The sequence below is a fragment of the Ochotona princeps genome, chromosome 14 (assembly GCF_030435755.1).
Source record: "Ochotona princeps isolate mOchPri1 chromosome 14, mOchPri1.hap1, whole genome shotgun sequence".
Classification (NCBI taxonomy): domain Eukaryota; kingdom Metazoa; phylum Chordata; class Mammalia; order Lagomorpha; family Ochotonidae; genus Ochotona; species Ochotona princeps.
In genome coordinates, this window is record NC_080845.1 from 46,478,845 (window position 1) to 46,505,287 (window position 26,443).

General features: G+C 35.8%; 1 protein-coding gene and 1 non-coding gene across 7 annotated transcripts in view; one reads left to right on the forward strand and one right to left on the reverse strand.

Annotated features, from left to right (window-relative positions):
• CCDC171 (coiled-coil domain containing 171) overlaps positions 1 to 26,443 on the reverse strand; it is a 304,667-nt gene that overhangs the window by 73,002 nt on the left and 205,222 nt on the right. For all 6 annotated transcript variants that reach the window (XM_058672681.1, XM_058672678.1, XM_058672679.1 and 3 more), the window contains 2 exons: positions 15,593 to 15,738; positions 13,678 to 13,732 (listed from right to left, as the gene is read on the reverse strand). In XM_058672681.1, coding sequence (XP_058528664.1) covers positions 13,678 to 13,732; positions 15,593 to 15,738 — 201 coding nt within the window. The remainder of the gene's footprint in view (positions 1 to 13,677; positions 13,733 to 15,592; positions 15,739 to 26,443) is intronic.
• Positions 12,451 to 12,573, forward strand: LOC118759943 (small nucleolar RNA SNORA31). Its single transcript, XR_004996481.2, has one exon. It is a non-coding gene; the product is annotated as a small nucleolar RNA SNORA31 (small nucleolar RNA).

A 26,443-nucleotide genomic window follows, 5' to 3' on the forward strand; every position in this document is an offset into this window, starting at 1 on the left:
ATGAAGGACATCAGTTGCAGTTCACCATATAATCTATAATGTTGGTCATTGACAGAAAAATTACTATGTCTATACATATTCTTAGAAAATGTATGATCAGGTAAGAATGTCATTCCAAACTCAAAAATTCTATAGTACAGAATAAAACAGTCAAAAATATTTAGAAAGTTCCAAAATTCTGTTAGATAATCAGTGTCAAAAGGTAGGATCAAAATATATCTATGCAACTCAAATGATATTGAGGACTTGAGCAATGACATCTAACTGAACATTTCTTTCCTTTTAACATTTTGTTAGCCGTCTGAGTAATAAAATGGGCAAAAAACAGTATTCTTTCTATTAATAATACTATCAGTATTTTCAAAGGTACTTCACACTTTTCCAAGCAGTCTCCACAACATCTCATTTGATTCCACCAGCCAACTTGTGAAACTGCTGCTCCCAACCCTAATATGAGGACACTGTGTCCAGCACTTTTAGCACCAAATAGTAAGGCCTCTTAATATCTATAAATGATTAATTTGTAGTTGAATAAATTATTTAAGATTTTGGTATTTATTCTATCTCCCTACCTAAAAATTTTTTTCCTTTTTTCTCTTATCTACCATAAATATCACAAATATCATAAAATTGCATAAATATCATAAAAGTGGTTTGTGACAAACAAAAACAAAAAAAAAAACTTAAGCATCCTTACTTCTCGTAGTTGTTTCCTTGCACCTATGGGCATTCTCATTCATTCATCTCTTTTTCTCTCACCCTCTACTTCTTTCTTTCCCCCCTTTGCCCCCCACCACATGCATACACACAATTATTATGCTGACAAGTTACCTGTGTAGCAACAACAATCATCTTTATACAATGGTTACAATCTCACATGGCAGATCTCCAAACCATGATGTCCCCAAAACTACATGTAACAGTTCCTCCTATGCTCAACACCTCCTGGGAGAAGACCTTGACACTTTCTCAGCAGAGGCAGGCACTCCGCTGGCACTGCAAGCACAGAACTCTTACTGCAGGAAGCAAGAGGTGAGAAATGAGCCTTCTCTTGCTGGCAGGTTATTTAACTTACCCTACAACTCTGGAGCAAAGCCAGAACTCTCCAATGACTTCCAGAAAAGAGGGCAAAATTCACCGCCACATGACCCATCATAGTTACATTCCAATTATGGAAATTTAAAAAAAAAAAGGATCACTTGAATCAAATTATCAAACTAGGCACAGCCCAATTAAGGATCTGAAGAACTGACCACTCATGTTAAATTACCCAACTGAAAAATATGGTGATTTAATCTTAGACTCCTATCAAGGCTCCAGATAACATGATAAACTTGTGATGTAGGCTGAACATACAGCATAGAATGCACCCCACAAATAGATTACCATAACCTTGAGTTGCTTGCAAACACAAAAATGTATACTTGAAAGCACTGTATAGATTATTACATTACTCCATAAAGAGATATTTTTCTTGCAGTAAATTACTTCCGGGGATAGACAGAGGTACATTGACATTAACTTATATGTGTTTTAAGTTCAAAACTGATAAAGCATACGTATATGATATTTGAGTGTTCTGTATTTAGTCAAAAAAAATTATTGCTTTTTGAGCATCTACCATTTTCAGCATAGCAAGGTCAAGATGACACTGAATGATAACACAAAAGAAAGTTACATGGCCAGAGTTTTTATCAGAGATCCAGCTGGGTTAACACCTGTATGTCCTGCACACCTCATCTTCAGGAACCAGGAGCAAGAAAGCAGAAGAATTCTGTTATTAGTCGTAATATTTAGAGTCATTAATGAGTCATTAAACATTAAATTGTTGGAGAAAAAAGATTATGTTTCATCTTTTAAAATACTTTGTTTCATAGATTAGAAAGTATTCTACAGTCTCCATGCTCCTTACAAATGCATTAAAACTGAAATTCAAAGACAGCTATATTATATATTCAGATTTTAAGATTATCAACACATGTTTAAACACCTGACTCTATAGCATCTTCTCTTATCCTACTTGCCTATGCTCTATTACACAGTACACTTTAAGAGCAAAAACTATCACATTTCTACTTCATAACAGTCAAACTAGTCATTTCCTATAAACTCGCTGTTAGCATATCTTACTTTAGAGAAATATTCTTACTGAATTTAAGCTCTCATAAATATGCTATTTTTAACAATCAAAGAAGTGGCAATATCAGCAAGGCTTCCTTCTCAATCTGGAGATGGCTTTAGTTAAGAAACTTGCTGAAGCTAAAGTTCTGACTCCTTCAACATTCATTCATTATGTGCCTGCTAGGTACCAGGCATGGAGATAAATGCTGAGGATATCAAAACTAAGGAGGCTAAATTCCATCCCTCAAGGGCTTCAAAATCTAGTGGAACAATTAATCTCTCAAAATGCATTTTCTAGCCTCCCATTTATCTATAATGTTTTGTTTCTCTGTCAATTGCAATAGGCCTTTTTTCTTCACCAGGGAGTACAATGTTAATCAATCTCAAACCTTTATCTATGACCTTGACTTTGCCCCCTGAGGTTCAAACTCACATGTCCTGCTGATTATTCCACATTACCTTAAACTAAGTAGTTCCAAAACAAAACTTACCACTTCTTCCTTTTCTTGTCTCTCAAAAAATACAACGGCCTACATTTTTGTATCCCCATTATCAATTAATGGCAAAATCCTATCACCAGAAGTATCCTCCCTGTCGCCCCCATACTCTATTTTACTGGATAAGTCTCATATTCTTTCCTCTGACAGCACTTATCACTACCCTCCCCCAAATTGTACCTGCCCTCAAGAGCTTAATGCAAGACCCTCCGCCCAGGACTCCTTATTAACAGACTCTTGGCTCTTAAAACCATCTCCAGCACTCACTAAAGCCAGTCTGTAAAATCTGTTCTCCAGAGCTCAAACTCAATAAGGAATTCTGACCACATCACACTCAAGCTTAAACTTGTGTTCACTGCACACTGCCTCAATTGTAAGATTTAAGGTTCTGAGCATATGTAAAAGGAAAAAAAAAAAGAAAAGAAAAATTTCTACTGTAGTACTTCAGACTAATCATCTGCCTGTAGCACTGGGTGCCAGCTTGTGTCCCAGCTGCTCTGCTTATGATCTAGATCCCTGCTTATGGCCTGGGAAAGTAGCAGAGGATGGCTCAAGTCCTCGGATCTCTACATTCACATGGGACACCCAGAAGAAACTCCTGGATCCTGGCTTCACACTGGCTCAGCCCTGACTACTGCATCCATTTGGGAAGTGAACTAGCAATGGAAGCACTCTCTCTTTCCCTTTCTCTCTCCCTGTAAAATTTTAAAAGTTAAAACTCAAATAAATCTTGTACATCTATCTGCCGCATTGAACCTCATTTCATAGACTTGCCTTGTACATGAGGCTAAATTAAGAATATGTAACTATTCATGCTTCCATGAATTTGCTCATGTTACTCCTTCTGCTAGCATCATTGTCCATTTTTCCTAACATATCAAGGCCCAAGTAGGCATTAGCTTTCTTCCAGGAAGCCTGCAGGTAGTCCCTGAATTTTCTAGGCATGTTCTATCGGGATGGAGAAGTAACTCTTAGGGCCACACATTTACCACAGTTTACAGGAATGACCTATTTCTCTTAGCAGACAGAGCAGATGATGCGTCTTTCAGACACACACACACATTTGTCTCTTCAAAGGCTACTACAGGTCCTGGCACATTATATGCACTAAAAAGCATTTGTAAAATTTAGCTCTTCACTAAAATATTGTGTTTATAATGGATTAGAGGTTTTAAGTAGCCTTATACAAGAAGCAAATACAAAATGCCAGCAAAACCTCCTACGGTATCCTAATTATTATTTCCAGTGTCATTCCAGCTCAATGAATTTAAAACATTCATAGTTGTAAGGTCTATGCGAGTTTCTGAAGTTTCTGGATTGTGACTATTGTGACTGTTTTATCTCTCAGAGAATTTTGTGAAAAGGCACTTAATATTTCTCAATGAGCATGCACTGTTATCTTTAAAGTTCATAGTACATTCTGTGATCCAATACAAGTTAATCTTTCCAAACTTGTAGGACCCAAGTAATTTCTAAAGATTTCAAGAATCCAGCAACCCATTTAATTCAACACAAAAAATAGACTACAAAAATACACGTATATTCCTGTCTACATGTGAATTCTACCTACATTCTTCTATTTTCAGCTATAGTAGACAAAGCATCTCTTTCCTGAGCATTTGGATTGTGTCTAATAAATTCTTAATTTTATCAAACCAATCCAGATATTATCCTATCACGAAAATTATTATAAAAGAATTAGTCTACTCATTTTTGTTCCACAAATTGAGATACATAAGAATATTTGTGGAGGTTCTTAATTTCAAAAAACAAAAAATTCCCACATTATCGATTTTATTGGAAGTCTGTTGGTAAAGATTTTAGGGCGATAAAAGTAAATGCTAGCATTGAACTTGACTGGACAATAAGATGCTGGACTCTATGTTTGGTATCTGCTTGCAATGGGGGAATCTCAACTGAACTTGAACTGTGGTTATGCAACAAGGTGGAGGAATCCACCATGGTGGGAGGGTTTGGGGAGGGTTGGGGAGAATCCAAGTACCTATGAAACTGTGTCACATAATACAATATAATTAATGAATAAAAAAATAAATTAAAAAAAAAGGAAAAAAATAGAAATCACTCAAAAAAAAAAAAGTAAATGCTAGGGTGGTTTTGTGGTACAGCAAGTTCAGTTGCCACTTGGACATACACATCCCATGAAAGACTACCTGGAATCCAGTCACACCTTCATTTCAGATCCAGCTTCCTGCTTACGTGTACCCATGATGGTCAAATACTCAGGCCCTTGCTATCCACATGGAAAATCCAGATGGAATTATTGGCTCCTGACTTTGGCCTGGAGCAGCCATGGCTGTTGTGGCCATGTGGAATGTAAATCAGCAGATGGGAGATCTCGTTCTCTCTCTAATTCTGTCTTCCAAATAAATAAGTCTTTTTTCAAAAACCGCAATAGAGGGGTTCAACAACACTCAGGACAAAAATGCTCAAAAAAGGAAACTTACAGAAAGATCATCTGACTGACAATCATCTAGTCAAATGGAGACATGAGGCAAAGCAACAAGGAAACAAACAAATGTACTATGGGACTCAGAGAAAGAAAAGAGAGAGAAAAGGAAAAGAACAAGAGCTTATCGCCAGAGCCTGGTCACCAGAGAACACTGATGATTATAAATGTGTACAACTACTTAAAAACATTTTGAGAGAAATTAAATAAAACATGATGCTTATGCTCATACAGAAAAAAACTGATATATATGCAACTTTTCCATAATTTGCATTTTTTTTTTTTAAAGATTTTATTGTTATTGGAAAGCCGGATATACAGAGAGGAGAGACAGAGAGGAAGATCTTCCATCCGATGTTTCACTCCCCAAGTGAGCCACAACTGGCCGGTACGCGCCGATCCAATGCCGGGACCAGGAACCTCTTCCGGGTCTCCCACGCGGGTGCAGGGTCCCAAAGCTTTGGGCCGTCCTCGACTGCTTTCCCAGGCCACAAGCAGGGAGCTGGATGGGAAGTGGAGCTGCCGGGATTAGAACCGGCGCCCATATGGGATCCCGGGGCGTTCAAGGCGAGGACTTTAGCTGCTAGGCCACGCCACCGGGCCCCATAATTTGCATTTTCCACAAGCTTTTCCAAAATCCTTCAAATGCATGCCTTTCAAAATTTTTCAACCAAAATAAGCTTATTTCTTAATTCAACTTTCAATAAACTTTTTGAAGTGTATTCTTATAAGCATCATTGTAACAGAAGAGCCTTTAAATATACAAAATAAATGTTGACAGAACCAACAACATAGGTAGCAGAATTTAACATTTCACCTTCAACAGAATAATCCAAGAATCAGAAATAGCAAATACAAACTCTAAGAACCAAAAACACCTAACAGATATATATGCAGACCACTCTAAGTCACAGAAGCAGGGGATATACTTTCTCTAAATGTATGCAGCTAATTTTCTGAGATAAACTACCTTTCAGGTCACAAAAAAGCTATTAACAAATTTAAAACTACTAAAATTATATCAGTAACTTATGTGACTATAATGGAATGAAACAAGAAATAAAGAGTGGAACAAAGAACTGGAAATTCTCAGATATACAGACATTTTTGAGCAGCTGGAATCTGCATTATGGTTGGAATAAGCTAAGATGCTGCCTACAAGACAGGAATCCTACATCTGCGTTACTGTTACAGCCCCAGCTGCTACAATTCCAGTCCTACTCCTTGTAAATGCTTCTGTGAAAGCAGCAGAGGATGGCCTAATACGCGGGTCCCTGCAATCCAAACAGTGAGATCAGTTGGAGTGCTAGGCTCTTAGCTTAGACTTGGATTAGTAAACTATTCTGACCATTTTGGAAGTAATCCAAAAAATGCCAGATCTCTCTCCCTTGAAACTAGTGAAAAGGAAACAAAATATAACAAAACTACAAGTCTCAGTAAAAGTAACTTCAAGGAGAAAATTATAGTGATAAATAACTACAATAAAATGTAAGAAACATGTCTGGGGGCTAACTTTATGGGGTATAGGTTAAGTCTCAACCTGTGGCCCAGACATCCCATATCAATACTGTACAAGTCCCAGCTGCTCTTATCTCTGAGCCAGCTCTCTGCAAATGTGCCAAGGAAGGTGGCAGAAGATGACCATGACCTTGGGCTTCTGTAGCCACACAGAAGATCCAGAAGTTTCACACTGACCCAGCTCTTATCATTGTGGCCATTTGGGGAATGAATCGGTGGATGGAAGATCTGGCTGTCTCTCGTTCTCTCTATTTAACTCTGCTTTTCAAATAGATAAGAAAAGTCTTTAAAAAGAAAAAGAGCATGTTCCCCTGTCACATATGTGGGAACCCTGGATAGAGTTCCTGGATCCTGGCTTCAGCCTGGCCCAGCTGTTGGGGGCATCTGGCTAATGAGCCCTGGGATCAAAGATCTCTCTCTCGCCCTCCCTCTCTGAAATTTTTTACTCTCCCTCCCTGTTCCTGTCTTCTCCCCTTCCTCCTCTTCCCTCCAATTCTCCTCCTGTCACTCTGCCTTTCAAATAAATCATCTTAAAAAGAAAATACCAGAAATCCAACAGCATAATTCACAAGATTACATACCATAACCAAGCTGGATTTATCCCAGAAGTGAAAGAGCATTCAATGTAGACAAATCAATCCATCTAGCACAAAGTATTCATGGGATCAGGGTGTGGGAAACAATCTGCTCATCCTCATTGTTGCAAAAACAAAAAGCACTTGATGTTTATGAAGGACTATACTATTGTAATAATATGGAAAAAATCAACCAGGGGGTGGGGACTTGTGAGGGGAGGGATCCCATGCCATATGGAATTGTATCATAAAATTCAAAATAAAATAAATAAAATGCTAGCAAACTATAACTTGAATGCCCAAAAATAAGTGAAGAAAACAAGAAGGCTATTAAAACAAACTGTAGGCATTTAAAAAAAAAAAGCAGTTGAGAAAAATCTAACATATGCTCATGATAAAAATACTCAAAAAATTAGGAATGAAACAGAACTTTCTCAACCGGATAAAGGACTTTTGCATTAGTCCACTTTAAATTACTTGAATTAAAACACCCAAGAGAGCTTCTCTAGACAAAAAGGGTGTATTATGGATTCCAGTGGAGATTACAGGACTGGTAAGCACCAAAGACTGGCATTTGGTAGAGGCTGGTTATGGCAGCCTGGCAGCGGCAATGATCATGTGGTGGGCTGGAAGCGAGAAACTGAGCTGAACTTTAGCGGAAATACTGAAACCTCTTACAAGAACAGTTGTAAGGCACGCTCCCAATATCCCAAAGACTGTCCCTCAGCCACACCTCTCAGATAACATCATTAAATCAACTCACTACATTTAATCAATCATTGTAACATCACAGTATAAACAGAAGCATGAGTTTTGTGGTGACAACTCTTACTCAATGCATAGCAGCATCCATGAAAAACTCACAGCTTAGACCCTGCTCAGTGCTCCAACATCTTTACCCTTGAGATTAGGAAAAACACAAGAATGACTGTTCTCAACACATTTATAGAAATACAAATTCTAACCTGCAATTACACGATGAAGAGAAATACAAGGTACTCAAATAAAGAAGAAGCAAAAACATTTTGCAGATGACATCACCAAATCCAAAAGAACTAAAGTAATCTTGAGCACAGAACAAGTTAAAGAGTTAAAATGGTAAGATTCTTAGATGAAAACAAAGCAGAAAGTGTTTAAGTCTTAAGGACTTTGGATTTGGTGATCGATTTCCAGATATAAAGCAAAACATACTCATAAAACATTAAACATTATCAAAATATAAAAATGTGTGCATCAAGAACTACTTGAAAAAGGGCAAAACCACAAACCTGAAAATGTGACGAAATGTATTCTAATATAAAGAACCTTAGAAGCTCAGTAAAAACAAAAATCAATATAACTTTAAAATGGGCAAAGGAGCTGGCTATTTCTCCAAAAAAGACATACAAAGAGTCAACAATCACATGAAAGGATGCTTAAAGCATTGGTCATAAAAGAAATGCAAATCAAAACCACAATGAGATACTACTTTGCACACAACAGGAAGGCCACTGGAAAAAAAAAAAAAAAAAAAAAAAAAAAAAAAAACAGAAATACCAGGGAAGCATTCAGATGGGGAGAAATGGGAACTCTTATGATCACACAGATTTGAAGTGGCACATCACTATACAAAACAGTTGGTGGTAACTCAAAAAGTGAAACATGGATTTAACCATGTGACCCAGCAGTCCCACTCCTGGCTACCAGTCCAAGAAAACTGAAGAGACCAGCAAACAAAAACAGGTACCTGAATGTTCACAGCTTTATTCTTAAGAGCCGAAGAGTGGCAACAACCCAATAAGCCACAAATTCACTAAAACACTCATGCCCCCCCCACACACTTGAATACACACCGTGTATATTCATACAGCATATTGAGTCACAAAAGGCAGTGATGTATCAATGCATATCCATATGAACCTTGACCAAAGCATGCTAAATGAAAGAAGCCAGACACCGAAGGTCACATATGATGATTCCGTGTATATAAAATGTCCAGAACAGGAAATCCACAGAGGAAGAAAACAGACCAGTGTTGGCTACATGGTACAGGAAGGAGTTACCAGGAGTAACTGCTTTCCTTGGCAGTGATATAAAGGTTGCAGAATTAGATAATTGTGATGGTTGCAAAACATTGTAAATGTGCTTAAAGTCACTGAATTAAGCACTTAATGTTTAAAATGTTGGTTTCAGAAACAAATTCAACAACTATAGATTTTCCCAAGAAAATTAAAAGCAGTCAAGAATTCAATTCAGTAGAATATGTGCATAAAAAATTAACATAATAGATATTGTGATGATTTTGCTTCTTCCTGTTCCTATTTTTATTAAACCCAATAACCTGAAATTGAGTTACTAAAATAAATAAACCACTGACCTACATTAAAAACTGACATAAATTTTTAAAATACTGATATTTAAATGCAATTAAACAAAAATGTATGCTTTTTTTGAAAATAGCTCACTTGTTCCTCAGTATTCATCTAGGATTGGTTACAGAATCTATATCTTCCATTTGGAGGATACCAAAAATCCACAGATGTTCAAGTTCCTCCTATAAAAGTAGCATAGTGTTTGTACGGATCCTACATACATTCTCTCATATACTTTAAATCACTACTCATAATGTCTGATAAGTAAGTGCTATACAAATAGCTATTACACTGTATTGTTTACAGAGAATAACAAAAAGGGAAAAAGGTCTACCATCTTTACTACAATTGATTTTTTTTATAAAATTTTTACATAAACAAATTCACAGCACAGATTTGGGAACATAGTGATATTTCTTTTAAATTATTTCCATGTTGGTTGAAATCAACAGAAGTTTGGAGCTCATGCATATACAATTAACCTTATATGCTTCTAAGTGAAAATGACCAGCATTCTTAATCAAACACTAGTAATGCTCTCAAATGGAATTTAAAAAATAAGGCCTAGGAGCAGGTGTTTGGTGTAAGTTGCTACTTGGAATAACTGCATCCCATATCAGAGTGTCTGGTTGATGTCCTAATTTTCCATTTAACATCCAGCTTCCTGCTAAGGTGTTCAGGGCGGCAGCATATGACGGCTCAAACACTTTGGTTCCTACCACCAGTTTTGGAGACCTAGACGGGAAATCCGGGCTACTGGCGACATCTTGGTCTAACCCTAGCTGTCCTAAGCACCTGGAGATGAAAGACGTCTCACTCTCTCGGAGTGCGTCCTCATTCCTCCCCACCACAAATACATTAAATAGAAAAAAATTTTAAAAAAACTTTTTAAAAATGATGTATAGTCCGCTGCTTATTTATTAGGATTTACACATTTATATGGAATGCATGAAATATAAAAATTAACTAATATCAAAAAATATATTTATTTTTCCTGAAATGTGTTTAAATTCTTTAAAATGCAAGAAAAGTGACGCCTGCACAGAAACAAATTCTCTTGATTACTGTGTCAGAAATTAATATTAAAACTCAATTTAGCAGGTAAAAAAATTTTTACTTTAGAATTGACACATACCATGAAAACACATGGTACAGAAATAAGAAACATAACAAGCTATAGTGTTTTCATTATGCTCAATAAACTTTAACAAAGGGTTTATACGTAACCACAGCTATTTTTACTGACCCTCCAACAGCCCAGACCTTCTTTCTGTACTCTTTTTGGCTTTTCCAAAAGAGCAAAATACTTATGGAAAGTTATTGTAACCAGAAAAATAAGCCTGAATATCTGAGGACAGGTGGGCCTGCACCGAACCTAACAGATTCAGAGGGACTCTATTCCACTTTCTATCCACTCTCTCTCACCCATATGTTAACAGAGGTGAGAATCAGCTCTAGTTAGCCAGCAATTGACCTCTTCCAAATGTTTACTTCAAGCTTTAAGATCACAAGATAAACAGAAATTCCAAAGGCAGAAACCAAAACAATTAACTATTAAATCTTAAGGGAAAGGAAGCCATAAAACATAAGTCACTCTGCACTGTTATGGCTCAGAGCAGGCACTTGGGCTAGCAGGAATCAGGCCAGTTGGGACACCATTATTCAATGTTACAATACCTGGGTTCAACTCTGGATTCTGCCCCTAATGCAGACACTGGAATCAGGTTCATGATTAGTTCTTATAACCCATTTTGGTGATATGGATTACATTCCCAGCCCTCAGCTTTGGCCTCAGTCAACCCCAGCTGTTACAAGTATCTATACAGTGAACCAGTAAGCAGAAGCTCACTCTCTCAAAAAAAAAAAAAAAAAAAAAAAAAAAATCTAAAGTGATAGCAGGCCATTCATTCCACAGACATGATCCCATAAACCATGAAAACCAAAAAACAAACTTAGAGGCAATCAGTCTCTATTAGGTATAAAATAGGCATATTTTTCAAGTTTTGCAAGGAAACAGAAGGTATAAGATCTATATTTTACATTAGTGATGGCTTCCCTAACATCAAAGTCAGTAGTAACTTCTAAGAGTATACTGTATGCCTTTTATATACATGCATATACAAAAATATGAAATAATAGATGAGTCAATCACAAGATGTACCAAGTAAAACAAAATCTATTCAAAGATGTTTCTTTGTAGCACATAGACTTGATGTTACTATTTTTTAAAATATATTTTTATTTTGAATTTTGAATTATGTGGTACAATTTCATATAGACTGGGATTCCCCCCAAAACTGTCAGATTTTCCCCTTTTACGCAATGGTGTAGCCCTTCATAAGGCATCATAATTCTGTCAGCCTCTTATTTAAGTGTCCCCCGACATTGTTGGTGCAGACAATGTCGGGCAGTCCAGCATCCCATTGTGTACACATGTCCAACAGTTTCATTGGAAATCCCTCTTTTGTCTGGAAGCAGGGATGTATGTTCCACTATTCCCCCGCATCTGCAGATGATAGGCCCCAGGACTCTATCACTATGCATTTCCATAACTGAGAAGCGATGAAACAAGGTCAACAACTGGTGTGACTTAGAACAGCCACAACAACAACATCAACAACAAATTACAGTACCATGAAAAATAACACACCACTGTGTAACCAACAAATGAGTGACAAAAAGGAAACACAAAAATCTCTTGGGAAAAATGATGCCGATGTGACTATTTTTTATACACACTATAAATGGACCAACTTAATCACTGGAGAGGAAAATAAATCAAGGCTAGAAAGAAACTTAGAAGAAAATAGTACTCCAAATATTGGAAACTTTTAAAAATATTTATGATGATAAGAATTAAGCCAGTTACTTTCAAGTAACAATGAATACGGAAGCCCAGAGCTTTTAATCGTGAAAAATACCTGCCTCCCCTGACAGACCTAGAACAACCTGCAGTTGTTCTCTTGGTTTGAAGTAGGATGCGAAGAGAAAAGTCCCTGAACTTTCTGTCTGTGTGGCAGTCCAGACTGAATGGGGAAACAGCTTTGTAACCTAGGAGTTTAGGGTGGAAAATATTTCTGTAATTTTTTTCAGTAACAAAATTGGCAAATTTGGATCCGTCACTGCCATCACAACTGGCTGCTGCTTGTCATCAGCAATACCAGGACATGCAGGAAACGGGACTGAGATGATCCTGAGCTCTTCATTTATTTTGGTTGTGGTTTACCTGAAATGAAGGTATTGTCTTCAAGGAAAAAAAACATCGTCTAAAAATAAAATACACTTGAACTCAAAACATTAGTTAAAAATAAATAAAATATTAGTTTTCAAAGGTTATTCAGTATCTCAAAGAATTAATTTTAGGACATTTTAAGATAATTATGAAATTTGATTCACTAAATTGTTTTAACATGATTTATTAATAACTCCTACATATCTTAAAATATATTCCCAAAATATTATCTGAAATACAATAGCATAAACACTTTCTCTCTATTTGTAAATGATGACATTAATGAATGCACCTTCTAATCTGGAAGAGACTACTAAGAAAATTCATAGATGACTAGTATACTAAGATTTTACTAACATCATAATACCCTTATAATACATCACTACAAATTAGAAGTCAAAGTTATCATGCAAAATTGAATTTCAAAACACAGATTATTATTAAATGTTAAATGTCTACTTTCAGAAAATACTCCTGTAACTAAAATTTCAATTTAAATAATGTTTTTGCCTGTTAGGTATATGCATATTACCAATTAAAATGCATTGTGCTTCTCTCTATATGGGACAGCTGGCTTAAGAGTGGAAAGAGGTTAGACAGTGTGATCAAACATTTTATCATTACGAGACATGTGAGAGTCTTAATGACCTTTGGTTCATTCAGCAAAGACCACGAATAACCCACATGCAATTTTATCAGTTTGCAGAAACTACCATTTTCATGCTTGTATCAAGTACACGAAGTTAATTCGAAAAAAAGTATGAACAATAACATTATATGATAGAAACGTTCAGTCATCTGCAAAGTACTTTTTGTTAACTTATTTTTAAAAAACTTCTAAACTATTTTGTGGTTAACCAAAATAACTAGAAGTGTCAGAATAGAAATTGAACAATATTTTTAAAAATGATAATACCTTGTGAAGCATATTTTCTACTGTTCTCATGTGATTGGCAACGCATTCTTTGTCTCTAGAAAAAAAAATAACTAGTTTACATCATTAATATCAAAAAATCAAGGATGATTATCATTGGTGTCCACTTAAAAGAACCAAGCCATGTTTCACTGATACACTTCCACATTTAACTCTGCTTTCAACTATGTTGCCTGTCTTACATTGCGGGGTGAGGGGAGGGTGGCAGAGGTGGGGTAGAAGTGAAACAAAACTTTAAAAGCAAAAAAGAAAACACAATCACATTATTAAAATTTTTATTGCGTTATATGAAGGTAAAAGACTAAAGTTATAGTGGGAGACTAAAGTTATATGGGGAGATATTATAAATGACCATATTATGCAAAACAGAATTTTTCTTCCTACAGTTTTTTTTGCTATAATAAATAAACACACATGCATACACACACACCCCTAAGACCCAACTGGGAATATGCAAAGTTATTACCTTCTCCCAGCAGCCTTGTTAATCAAACTTAGTCTTATAATAAAATTAAAAGCTTAAATAAAAAAAAAATTAATGTTAAGTTCTAAATTGAAAACTATAAATAATAGCTCTACAAATTTCAATTTAGATACTTGTAATCTCATAAGAACCTGTGTCTATGGACACACAGACATGTCAAATACCTGAATTACCAGCTAAGATTAAAAGCACAGTATGTAGCTGGAACATTTTCAAATGTGATTTCATTAATCTCACAATTCTCTGAGAATTCTAACACAGAAATCCACTAGGCTGGGCTTCTGATTTAACCTAGGGAAGTGAGACTGTTGAACAGTAATATCAAAATCCATTTAGTCAAACTTATACTTTAAAAACAATTAGTGTCACTTAATACAGTGGCACACACAGTTTTCACAATAATCATTGGTAGATACACAAACATGCCAATTTTGGGGCCTCATGTCCAATCTATCTTTTCACTAAGCTGGAGCAATGTTGCAAACAAGTAGCAAAGCTTATAGATAGCCTAAGATTATAGATATCCTTTCTGAGATTTACAGATGACATCCATATTTCAAGATATTTTGTGTTTAACAAGTGTCATCCTCAAAACAGTTTTTAATTAGTGTTTGGTTTTGCAAGGAAAGGCATTTTAATTCATATGTTTACAAAATATTGAGTTTCCTAGTATCAAACATTTCTTTAATCCCTAAGTAGGCATTCATTAAGCCATGCTATTATACAAAGGACTGTGTTACTCTGTGAAATTTGATGTGGGGAACAAATAAAATTGCCCAAGAGAATTGCTCAACTTGAACTTCACAGGTCATTTAAATTTGATTACTGAAGAAAAGAAAAATACTCCCATCACATATTCATAGTTGTCTGAAGCTAATATATATTTTTACATAACATATTACAATATGTAGCTATAAAACCCAGAGAATTCCCCATGATCTGTATGTTTTCACTGCATGTTTTAAAATGTTACAATTCACATGTTGGTATATAATTAACATGGCAATATTAGTATACTGTAATGTAGGCAGAGCAAACTTTAGCAGCCATGGGGCAGAAAAGGACTATGTGACAGAAGACACCAGGCAAAACTTCTAAATAAAGAATCCTGAATTTCACCTTAATGAAAACATGATTTCCTACATGAAGCACCACACGAGAGTCCGTAATGCATATAACGAGAGGTTATACGGGAACTTCTATAGTTTTCTGAGGCCTCCCAATAAAAAATATATTTAGTATGGTTGAGTTAAGAGTTTTCTTCTTTTGAGGATATAACAGAGAATTTCAAAGAAAGACAGCTGTACTTTTGTTTTCTAACACTGTATTATCCAGGGCTAAAACCCGGAGCATGAAAGTGAGAATTGATCTTTTGTCTGTTTTAAGTGATCTCCCCAAGGCCCTCGCGCTCACTTGGCTGCCATGCGGAGGGCACTCTCGGCATCGTGGATGTTCTCCTCCAGCCGACGCTTGTCCTGCTCCAGCTGGGTGAGATGTCTATTGAGCTGACGCAGGGATTGATCTTTTCTGCGCAGCTCCATCTTTGCCTCGGAGAGACTCTGCAAGCAGACAGAAAACAGAGTTACTTGTCAGCCTTGATAATTAACTTCAATTTATGCCATAGGCTATTAAACAAAGAAGAATACAGACTGACTGAGAAGTAGGCTTGGGTCATTATACATCAAGCTCTAACAAATTTTCTGCAAAAATTTCACATATTCCATCATCAGAAATGATAGCACAGGTGAGATTTTGGGGAAAAAAATTTGGCTACACAATAGAACTCCTATTTTTAAAAATATTTCAAGGCAAATAAATCCCTTTTTTTCCCTAAAAATACAGATTCAAGAAATCTCAGGTTGTGATTTCTTTTAGCAAGAAAGATTTCAAAGAAGAAAGCACATCAAATTGTAAGCCTTTTTAACTCTAAACAGATTTAACGTCAAAGTACTATCATATGCGCATCATATATACCAGGATTAGGTTACATGCGGGAGAACTGTCCTCTCAAGCTTTGAAAGTATCACTGCTTTTTAATTAAAAAAAAAAAATCTATAACAGATTGCTACATCTCCATGAACAAAAAAAATGTGCTCCAGAATAAAATTCACTTGTTTCTCAGAAAATAACACAAAAGTGAGCAATCTGTGACAAGTAATGGACAGAGTTATAGACAAAACTTGCATTCAGAATTACCCATGTTTCATAAATATCTTCCTAGTCAAAGAAACATGAAATGCGTTCACTGATATCTACTATTTACCTTAACTTGAAATACTGAGAACCAAAAAACTCCAAAATGTTAAGGGTATAATTTTATCTTGAAAGTTTAAGGGTTTAAGGTTTTAGAAGCAAAAATGCACAATTTAAAGGAGCATTTTCTACACCTTATTTAAAATGTTGGAATGTAAAACTGTATAGAAATCAGAAGATGTCTTAGAGCAAAAAAAAATTAAAAACTGCTCATATGCTTCCCTATCAAATTTCTAAAATAAGCTTTTTAGTTTTTACTGTATCTTTTGGACAATAAGTTTAACTAACCAACCTCATACCCATAATATCTTTCTTCTTTTATTTGTGGTTTAGACTTACATAACAACTAGCACTGTGCTTTAAAAAAATCGGTGAAGTAGAAATGCTATAATTTCATGTATAAAACTCTTCCAACAGTAATCTTTTAATGTTTCACAATGAGTTATATTAAAAAAATCAAGATGTACACATGGAACTAAAACAGTTAATTCATTCTAAATGCTGGTGAACCAAAAGCAATCATCCACACCAGGTATTTAAATGTATTAAAAGTTTTTTAATTCAATTATTTACTTTTCAAACAGCTGAGGTGTTGTCAGACAACTATACGTCAAAAAATGAAACACAGGCAATCTGTGCTTATTTATCACTTATTTCTAAGTATTAGAATATCTGCAAGAATATTCCACCAGGAAATAATCAATGATTCAAATCAACATTTAAGACATGACAAAGAATAGGTTTCTTTAAAACATTATCATCCAGTTTTGTGCCAATGTCAACAAAGATGGTTAAATGAACTAAAGTATAATAATAAGATTTCTTCATTTAAAATATCTGAATCATCTTAAAGTCTATTCTTGACATCTTTAAGGCAATAAAAAATGTTTTTTCCAGACATGTATATAAAACTAATGATCCACCATGAGTTATGTAGAAGGCCTGAATTCTTTTTCTAACAGAAATAATACATTTCTCCCAACTCATTCAATTTCTCTTGCTCAGCAACTCTAAATGACAAGGGGGCTGAAGCACGTTGGGCGACTCTGAGAGACCCTTGTCTGACATCATTCTAAAATCACATCTGACTGCTCATCAATCCTATGATACAACTTCAAAGAAAATATAGCTCATTGATGATAATTTCTACTATGTATCTAAAGATAACACTACTTCACAACACAGAAAGGAAAAGTGGGGTGAACAAAGTGATATAAATCATATTTCCCTAACTATGAAAATGAAGAGATAGAATAGCATGGGTGGAGGAGAATATCAAAGCTATGTAACTTACAGAGAGAATCCTCCTTTTAGAGACTTGAGGGACATATACTTCAGGGGGATGTGTGCAGAACACACACTATCAGAGATATTCATGAATATGCCTTTTCCCTGATTGTCCCCTTTTTGAGCACAAAAGCAGCATCTTCGAAAAATCTCTAAAACTAAAGTTTAAAGAAAAATGTATGTGTGTATCATGTGTTTACATATTTACCTGTATCATACACAATATATATCATCTGTAAATTTTAAGTTCAGCTTTCCTTTCCTCCTGCCCAGACTGATCTAATTAAAACCCACGATAAATTTTATGGACTCTAATATTTTCAAGTGAATAGCTGAGACGAAGCGGGTGTGCCTCCAGGCAGCAAGGCAACAATGATAAGCAGCAGGTTAGCCACTAATTTCTCAACCAGGGTAGATTGTGAAAGTGTGATGTTCTGATATCCAAGAAACTGTTCAGGAGAGAATAGGATAAATCAAGTTTAATAACTCTGCTCCTAATTGTTCCCCCAATGCTCAACTCTAATTACTTGGAGAACTCTCCTGACTGTCACCTGATATTAAGTTGTTGGAGGCTGAGCCTGGAACAGCGAGATAATCAATAAACATTTAGTGGGGAGAAGAATGAAGATCCTGTTAAGCAGTGGGAACCTGCAGCACCCAAAGCCCTTCTGCTCATGAGAAAACCTATGGGACAGCCATAGTGATTGCAAAGCAATAATCCAAAGCACTGTTTTTAGGCCTTGAGGCCTTTAGGCAACAGTACATTTGAGGAAAAAAAGGTTAACACGGTCACCCTAATTACAGCCCACTTTCACATACTTCATACATAAGCGAAGACAAGCCAATTAGGTAGAAAGGAAGATAAGGGAAGTTTTATTTGTATACTAATTAAACCCCTGATGAAATTAAAGGAAAAACATACAGCTCTGTAATTGTGTCTGAGAAAGGTCACTTCGGGTTCAGTTATCAGAGCAGCACAGCCTTGAGATACTTCACTTAATCCACAATACAGCCCTCATTTTGTACTTGGGTCTTAATATTCACCAAAAAAAATAATAATAATAAATTCAAAGCCTGATACAGAATTTATCTTCACATAGTGTTTTGAGCAGTTTTAGCTGTTAGAAAGTTAATGTTAAATATGATAACAGCTTCTTTTAAAAGACAGAAAAATAGTGTACCTATACAAGAATGAGTATCACAGTTCTACTTATCAAAGATTCCAGGTTTTATTGTAAATATGATTTGTTTTAAAATAAATTTTGTAGTACTATAATCTCAAACTATTTTAAAAGCTTTCAGGCACTTCTTTATTGCATTTATTTTTAGGGACTGAGTCGATACCATTTCTTGTGTACCTCTGATAGTTTGGGAGCCAACCAATACATTCATCAATCTACTCGCATAAAAAAACTGCATCTGATTTCTACTAAAATGATCATGAACATTAAAAACTGTTTATACAAATTGAAAATGAGCACAAAAAATATAGATACACAGGAAGTAATCAAGTATGGTATATTTTAAAAGCTTACAACTGAAAAATACAGTGAATGTGAATATTAAAACCCATACATGTTGTAATGTCTTTTTTCTTTTCTATAGTTTAAGTTTCTACAGTAAACATATATTACTATTAAATAAGAGCATCAATTGTTATTTTTAATTCACATCTAATTTATTTCTCAACTTTAAATGTCTATGATGGCCAATAATTCTGAAATTATAACTATAAAATGAAACTCTACTATTTTTTTTACCAATGAAAAGATATGCTGTAGTGGAAATTTTTTATCCCTAACATGTTTATTTAGATATAATTCACAGATTGCACAATTCATTCTTTGTAAAATTCAGTGAGTTTCAGTACATTCAGAGTTTAAAAACATCACTAGGAGTAGTCTTTGTGAAGTTCTTTGAAACAACAAAACATACTAAATATGAAATTCTAACCCATATGGGCACCGGTTCTAATCCCAGCAGCCCCACTTCCCACCCAGTTCCCTGCTTGTGGCCTGGGAAAGCAGTCGAGGATGGCTCACACCCTTGGGACCCTGCACCCATGTGGGAGACCCGGAAGATGCTACTGACTCTTGGCTTTGGATTGGCTCAGCTCCAGCTGTTGTGGTCACTTGGGGAGTGAACCATCAGACGGAAGATCTTCATCTCTGTCTCTCCTCCTCTGTATATCCGCCTTTCCAATAAAAATACATAAATCTTTTAAAAAAATTATACAAGAGAAAAAAATACTTCAAAAAATGTGGATAATAGGATCTAAAGGTAACTTAATTCTGGTGCAAAAAATTTTGACATCTAAGCATATGATAAATCTTAATCGAAAGGCATATTATGAAAACAATGGGCATGACTTTCAAAATTGTTTTTGCCAATAAAGAATTTATCTTTCAAAAATGTGTAATTTCTTATTTATTTTAAAGGTAGAGTTAGAGACAGAAGGAAATACAAATCTTTCATCCATTGGTTTACTCCTCAAATGGCTGAAAGAGTCAGGACTGAGTCAGGTGAAAGTCAGGAGTTTTATGTAGGCCTCTCCCGTGGGTGCAGTGGCTCAAACACTTGGGCCATCATCCACTGCTTCCCCAGGTGCTTCAAGCAGGGATCTGGATTGGAACTGGAGCAACTGGGTCTCGAACTAGTGCCAAGATGGGAAGCCAGGAATGCAGGAGGCAGATTAACAAATTATACAGTTACAGTCCCTAAAATAAACTTACTTTGTAGTTCTATTTTCTATGAACTTTCTAAAACATCCTCTCATACAAAGTTTACAATTTGATATACTAGAAAACTGATTAAATTAGCTCCTTGACTCACAATACTTGATTAATAAATGCAGTAGAGTATAAAAGCTAGTCATCTGAGAGGATTACATACCTCTCTAAGCAATTTTTCTAGATGTCAAGGTAATCACCCACCAAAGTTCTTTCTCAGAGCACACAGAACTGCAGTGGTGCAGGCCATTAGGCCAGTAGGAAGACCAAGTCCCAGGGGATACCACTTTTATAGATTTTCTTTTGCCTGATGGGAAATATCTATGGATCCACATTCCTATAGACTAAAAGCTAATGGCTTATTCCACCTGGTAAAAAAAACTTAGTCATACAAAATGAAACTCAAGACAACAGCACTAACTTTATAATGAATTAAGCTATATTTCTCTGGTTGGGGGAAACAAGACTTTAACAACTAGAAAAATGCTAAATTTACTAATATATGACTTTAATTTTTGAATAAATATTCCAAGAAACATCACAGTATGCATCTCTATTTCTGAATAAAAGATGGACTCAGGATACATTTAGCTATAAGAATGATGGACTTGTGACTGTTGAAGGACTAAACTCTTGTTGCAATATAAGGGAAAACAGTAGGGGGTGGGGATGGGGTGTGTGGAAGGGGAAATCCCTGAGCTTATGGAACTGTATCATGAAAAATAATTTAAAAACAAAAGATAATGTATAATGCTTATGAATGTTGGGAATTTATTCCCACATATTCCTTTTAAAAACGTCTTCCGAAATTCTTGCCAATATAAAAGGAAAATGCTAATCCTTCTCAGTAGTTTAAATGTGATCAACAGTAAAATAGAACAGGATATAAAGGAACTTTATAAAATTATTCAAAACAAACTGGATGTTGCTTGTTCTATGCCTCACATATAAACCATGAAACTCTTCCCGGTAAACTAAAAGTGCTAGAAAGCAATAAATTAAATGAGAAATATTTAAGACATATTTTTAAATGGCAAAAAAAAGGAAGATGGTAAACAATCTTCAGAGACTTCTTTACTGGAAAAACACACAGAAAGCACAAAATAAACAAATGGTAGCTAAATTTATTATGATGCATGGCATTTCAGCAATACTGTGGCAACAATGTTTAGTTTGAGTTTAAAGCAAATCTCTCTTGGCCGCACAGCAGGCCTCATGAGACACAGTACAAGCGGGTGACAAACAGCAAGAAGTGCCTGTAGCCAAATGAGCTTTATATGTGACCCTCTATGTTTTCCCAGCAAATGCCTGAGAAATACTAGGAGGAGTAATACACCTTGGTTCTTCTTGTTGGCCTTTATTAGCTACATCTACTCAGCAGATTCCAAAAACTACATTTAGTTGACAATTCTAGATGCAGAAGTCCAAACATGTGCTGAATTTCCTGGCAATATTTGAAGTAAGTAAAGCTATGAATTCACTTGTAAAAACCTATCATTTAGAATCAAAGTACTGTTTAAACATCATTTGAGAATTATCTAAAATGACTGCCAAAGAAAAATTTAGAAAATGTTGAATTTCAAAATTTGAATTTGTAACATTCAAATGAATTTACTATACAAAAATGTTCAATTTCAAGAATTCTTCTGGTGATATAACTGAATAATAGAGAAAATAATCTATTTGTGGTTTTTAAAATGCCCTCACATTAATATTTTCATTGCAGTAATAGGATTAAAACATTAAACTTAAATATGTCATAAAGTAACCAATTTTGATAAAACTATCCCAAACACCAGCTGAGTAATACAATTCTCTCATCTAAGAAAATCTGAACATCAAGTTTAAAATTGGGAAAATTAATTTTGGCCACTTGAGTTTATTAAAATTACTGATGGTATTATGTGCATTAAGTTTTGAATAATCTTTCAAGCACAGGCACCAGAAAAAGCAATCTAGACTACAGATCTTTCCTAGCTTTGCTCTGTGGAATGCTCTTTCTTTCTGTGGCTGCATTAGGTCTGTTTTTGTACAACACGGATAACAATGCCTGCCGTACACTACAGGTTCAATAAATATTTCCCGCACAACTGCTGTTGTTCTCTACATAATCCCTGGAGGAAAAACTACTGCAATAAGTAATTCCCATCATCACCATCACCATCATCCAACCATTTTACAAGTACTTAAAAACTCATTCTTTATAATCCAGTGAGATAGACAGCATTACCATGCCCTTTTAAACAAGAATAAACTAAGAATCACAGAAGTCACTAACAACTAAACTTACTAACAATTAAATTGGTTTATACCAAACTGAGCCACTCTCACCTAAACCCAAAGCTTTCTTCTTTATCCTTAACCAAACAGCATCCATAAACATTCCTGCAGATTTCAGATTAAATCCATAAATGGGAAATTTACATAAAAATACAAAGCCAAGATTTCAATTATAGAGCTGGTGTAATGATACAGTCGGCTAGTGTTGGCATCACATATCAGAGTGCATGCTCAAGTCCCCACTGCTCTGTTTCCAACCCAGCTCCCTGCTAATGTACCGGGGAAGGCAGTGGAGGATGGCCCAAGTACCTGGGACTCTGCTACCTCTGTGGGAAATCTGGATGGAGCTCCAGACGCAGCATCCAGATCAGTTCTGGCCATTACAGGCCACTATGACCATTTGGGAACGATATTCATTCTCTCTCTCCTTCCCCACAATCTTTCTGAGATTTCCAGTACTTATCAAATTCCATAAACCCCACAAAGTTTTAAATCTTTTTAAATGGCTTCTTTCTATTAATATTGAAAGAAAGCCCCATAATAGTTTTAATAGGTTTCTATTGTGAAAACAGGATCAATACCATTTCTAAGATGTACACAAAAAAATTAAAAATAAATACTTGCAAAGTGTGAATTGCGTAGCAAGCCGTTACAATATAGATTTTTATGTTATTCAAGATATATTCGGCTATTGCTTTTTAATTAGCCTTTCAAAAATCAATAGATTAATAAAGGAAACATCATTCACACAGAGACAGGAATATTAGCCAGACATGAACAAGAAAGAAATCCTAAATGGATGCAACTGAAGATAATCATGTTAAGTTAAATCAGCCGATCACAAAAAAGAAAGACAAATATATGCTCTTTCTCATTCATGGAAACTTAAAAAAAAAACGTTGATCTGAATTTAAAACAGTGATGAGTAGAGATTAAGAAGGGTGGAAAGAGTAACAAGGGGAGGATGAATACTGGGTATCGAAACACAGCCAAATACTAATACCAGGTTCTAGTGTCCCACATTATATTGGGGTGACTATAAGTCACAACAATACATTACATTCTATACAAATAACTAGAAGATAGGAGTTTAGAGGTTTCCAGCACAAAAAATAAAGGAATAAAAATTCCAGCAGCATGGCATTATCATTTTAGAATATGTACATATGTGTAAACAGTATACTATACTCCATACGGATGTACCTGCATTGTGTGTTAATCAAAAATGTTTGCTTTAAAAAAAAAGTTAACTTCCCCGTGTCTCTTTCCTTTAAAGATAACAAAAATAGTATTGCACATTCCCTATAGATTGTGAAATTCGATTTCCTGGTATAATCTCAACTTTTAAAATATTTATAACAGGAACTATCACAATAGTCCAGCAAGATCTCAAGCTCCAGAATGTTGCCTCTGCAGCCACCTCCTCCTGTTAGGGAGATCTTACCTGCCATGTGAAAGACACGTTCCTGTCGAATTTAATTCAGAAATGCTGCTCTTAAATAACTGATGCTGTGAAGACTGTCCTACAATGTCACAGAAATGGAAGGATTCATGCCCAGATTCATTAAAGATATAAAAAGCAGAACTGCATCTGACTCAAGAAAAATTACATTATACGCAACCTGAAAAAGATGAAGGAGAGAAGATGGGAGAAACGGAATGAAAAGGGAGACCAACATCTGAAATACAGTTCTGATGCCACTGCAGGTCATAAGCTTTGCCTGCACTAAGCCTAAGCCAGGGGACACGAAGCCAACGGCAACAACGAGACATGCTGTTTTCCTCAACTGCCTCCATTTCCTTCCATGTCTCTGATACCGTGAACACCCAACAACGATGTAGAAGAGAGATTCTTATACAAAAGCATAGAGGGTTACTTCAAAAAGGTCATGGAAAATTGAATTAAAATATAAATCTATTTTGGTACAGAGAGAAGCTGAAATCCATAGAGTGTTTTTCATAAGCATGTTTTCCATGGAGTTTTGGAAAAGCCAACATGTTTCTCCTCAAATTGGCCACTAAATGCAAATCAATCTTTTATTTGGATAGTTAACCAAAGAAGTCAGTCACATAATCTAACAATGAAAGAAAATCTGGCTATGACCTTTGTATTTTGAATATATCATCTCTAATTTTGCTCCTCCCAAAGGGACATTTTTAGGGAATAAAAACAAATGTAAACAACTTACTGAACTGGATAGACTGAATGAAGTGCAAACAATCAAAATATTATTCTGCTACCAAGTTCAAACATGCCCTCTTACATTTCCCTAAGAAATTCTTAAAGACACATTTGAGTATCTAAGGTTTTGTGTTACATGCTGCTCCTGAAAAATCTAGGCTCAACAAAAGGTGTGACTGAATTGTGTTTACTAATTCATTCCTCATACATATTTGAAGACCTATTTATGCTAAAGCCACAGAGAATAATAGCTAACACCGCGTGAAAACATATATATGGTTCTAGCTAATTAATGTCTACTATATAAGCATACAAGCATTGTTTTATAGTAATATTTATATGTCTATATAAACAGACGTTAATATAGTTAGTCTTCATAACAATGTGGTAAGAACTAGTAAATGAGAAACCTGAGGCATAGTGTTTAAGTCACTTGTCCATGATTACAAGAAGCCAGAATTCAAAAGCAGATCATCTAACACAAATACACTCCCCTTGGAAATTAATTTCTTAACTAGAAAAACATACAAAGTTTAAAAAGAAGTATTGGGGCAGGCATTGTGGTGTATCGGGTTAAGCTGCTGATTGGTATGACTCACCCTTATCAAGTCCCTGCAACATCACTTCTGATCCAGCTCCTTGCCGATGTGCCTGGGAGGCAGCGGATAACTGCTGAGGTACCTGAGGTCCCAACACTCACATGGAAGGCCAGGATGGGGTTCTAGCTTCCTGGCTTCAACCTGGTCCAGTCCCGGCCACTGCGGTCTTTAAGGAAGTAAATCTACAGATGGAAGATCTCTCTCTCTCTCTCTCTCTCTCTCTCTCTCTCTCCCTCCCTCCCTCTCCCTCCCTCCCTCCCTCCCTCCCTCTCCCTCCCTCCCTCTCCCTCCCTCCCTCCCTCCCTCCCTCCCTCCCTCCCTCTCTGTCTTTCTCCTTGTCCCACCCTCACTTTTTCCCTCCCTCCATTCTGTCACTCAACCTTCAAATAAATTTTTAATTTTTTTAGAAAAGAAGCTGTTTTTAAGCCTGAAAGTTGTAGAAAGTATTCTCAGCATTAAATAAAATGGCATGCCAGAGAAATTAAAAAGGTAAAATATGGCTAGAAAATGAGCTGGTTCTGAGAATGACAGCAGGGCCTAAAAGAGTACACGGAAACCAAATATGGCCAGGATCTGTACCCTTACAAATGACTTACGGGCACCACTTAATGGAACCGAACAAAAATATGGAGTGATGAGGGTGAGGCGGTGGTTTAAGAAAAATGGTTGGAATAAAAGGCTCCCAATTACCATCTTTTAACTGGAATTTGCTCTCATGTTTTTGTGAGCTTCTGCATATTTTGTTCATAGAAATGGCTCTATGGCCAACTACACGTGTCAGCTGTTATAATAAGCAGCCATGGGACACTACTAAAGGATTCTAGGCTGTGAAGCTACACTCTGATCTGACTCAGGGATCATAGGTACAAACTCTAACTGCCAAAGTAGAATAAACAATGGAGACCATTCTGCCCATACTGCAACAGCTGGGTTA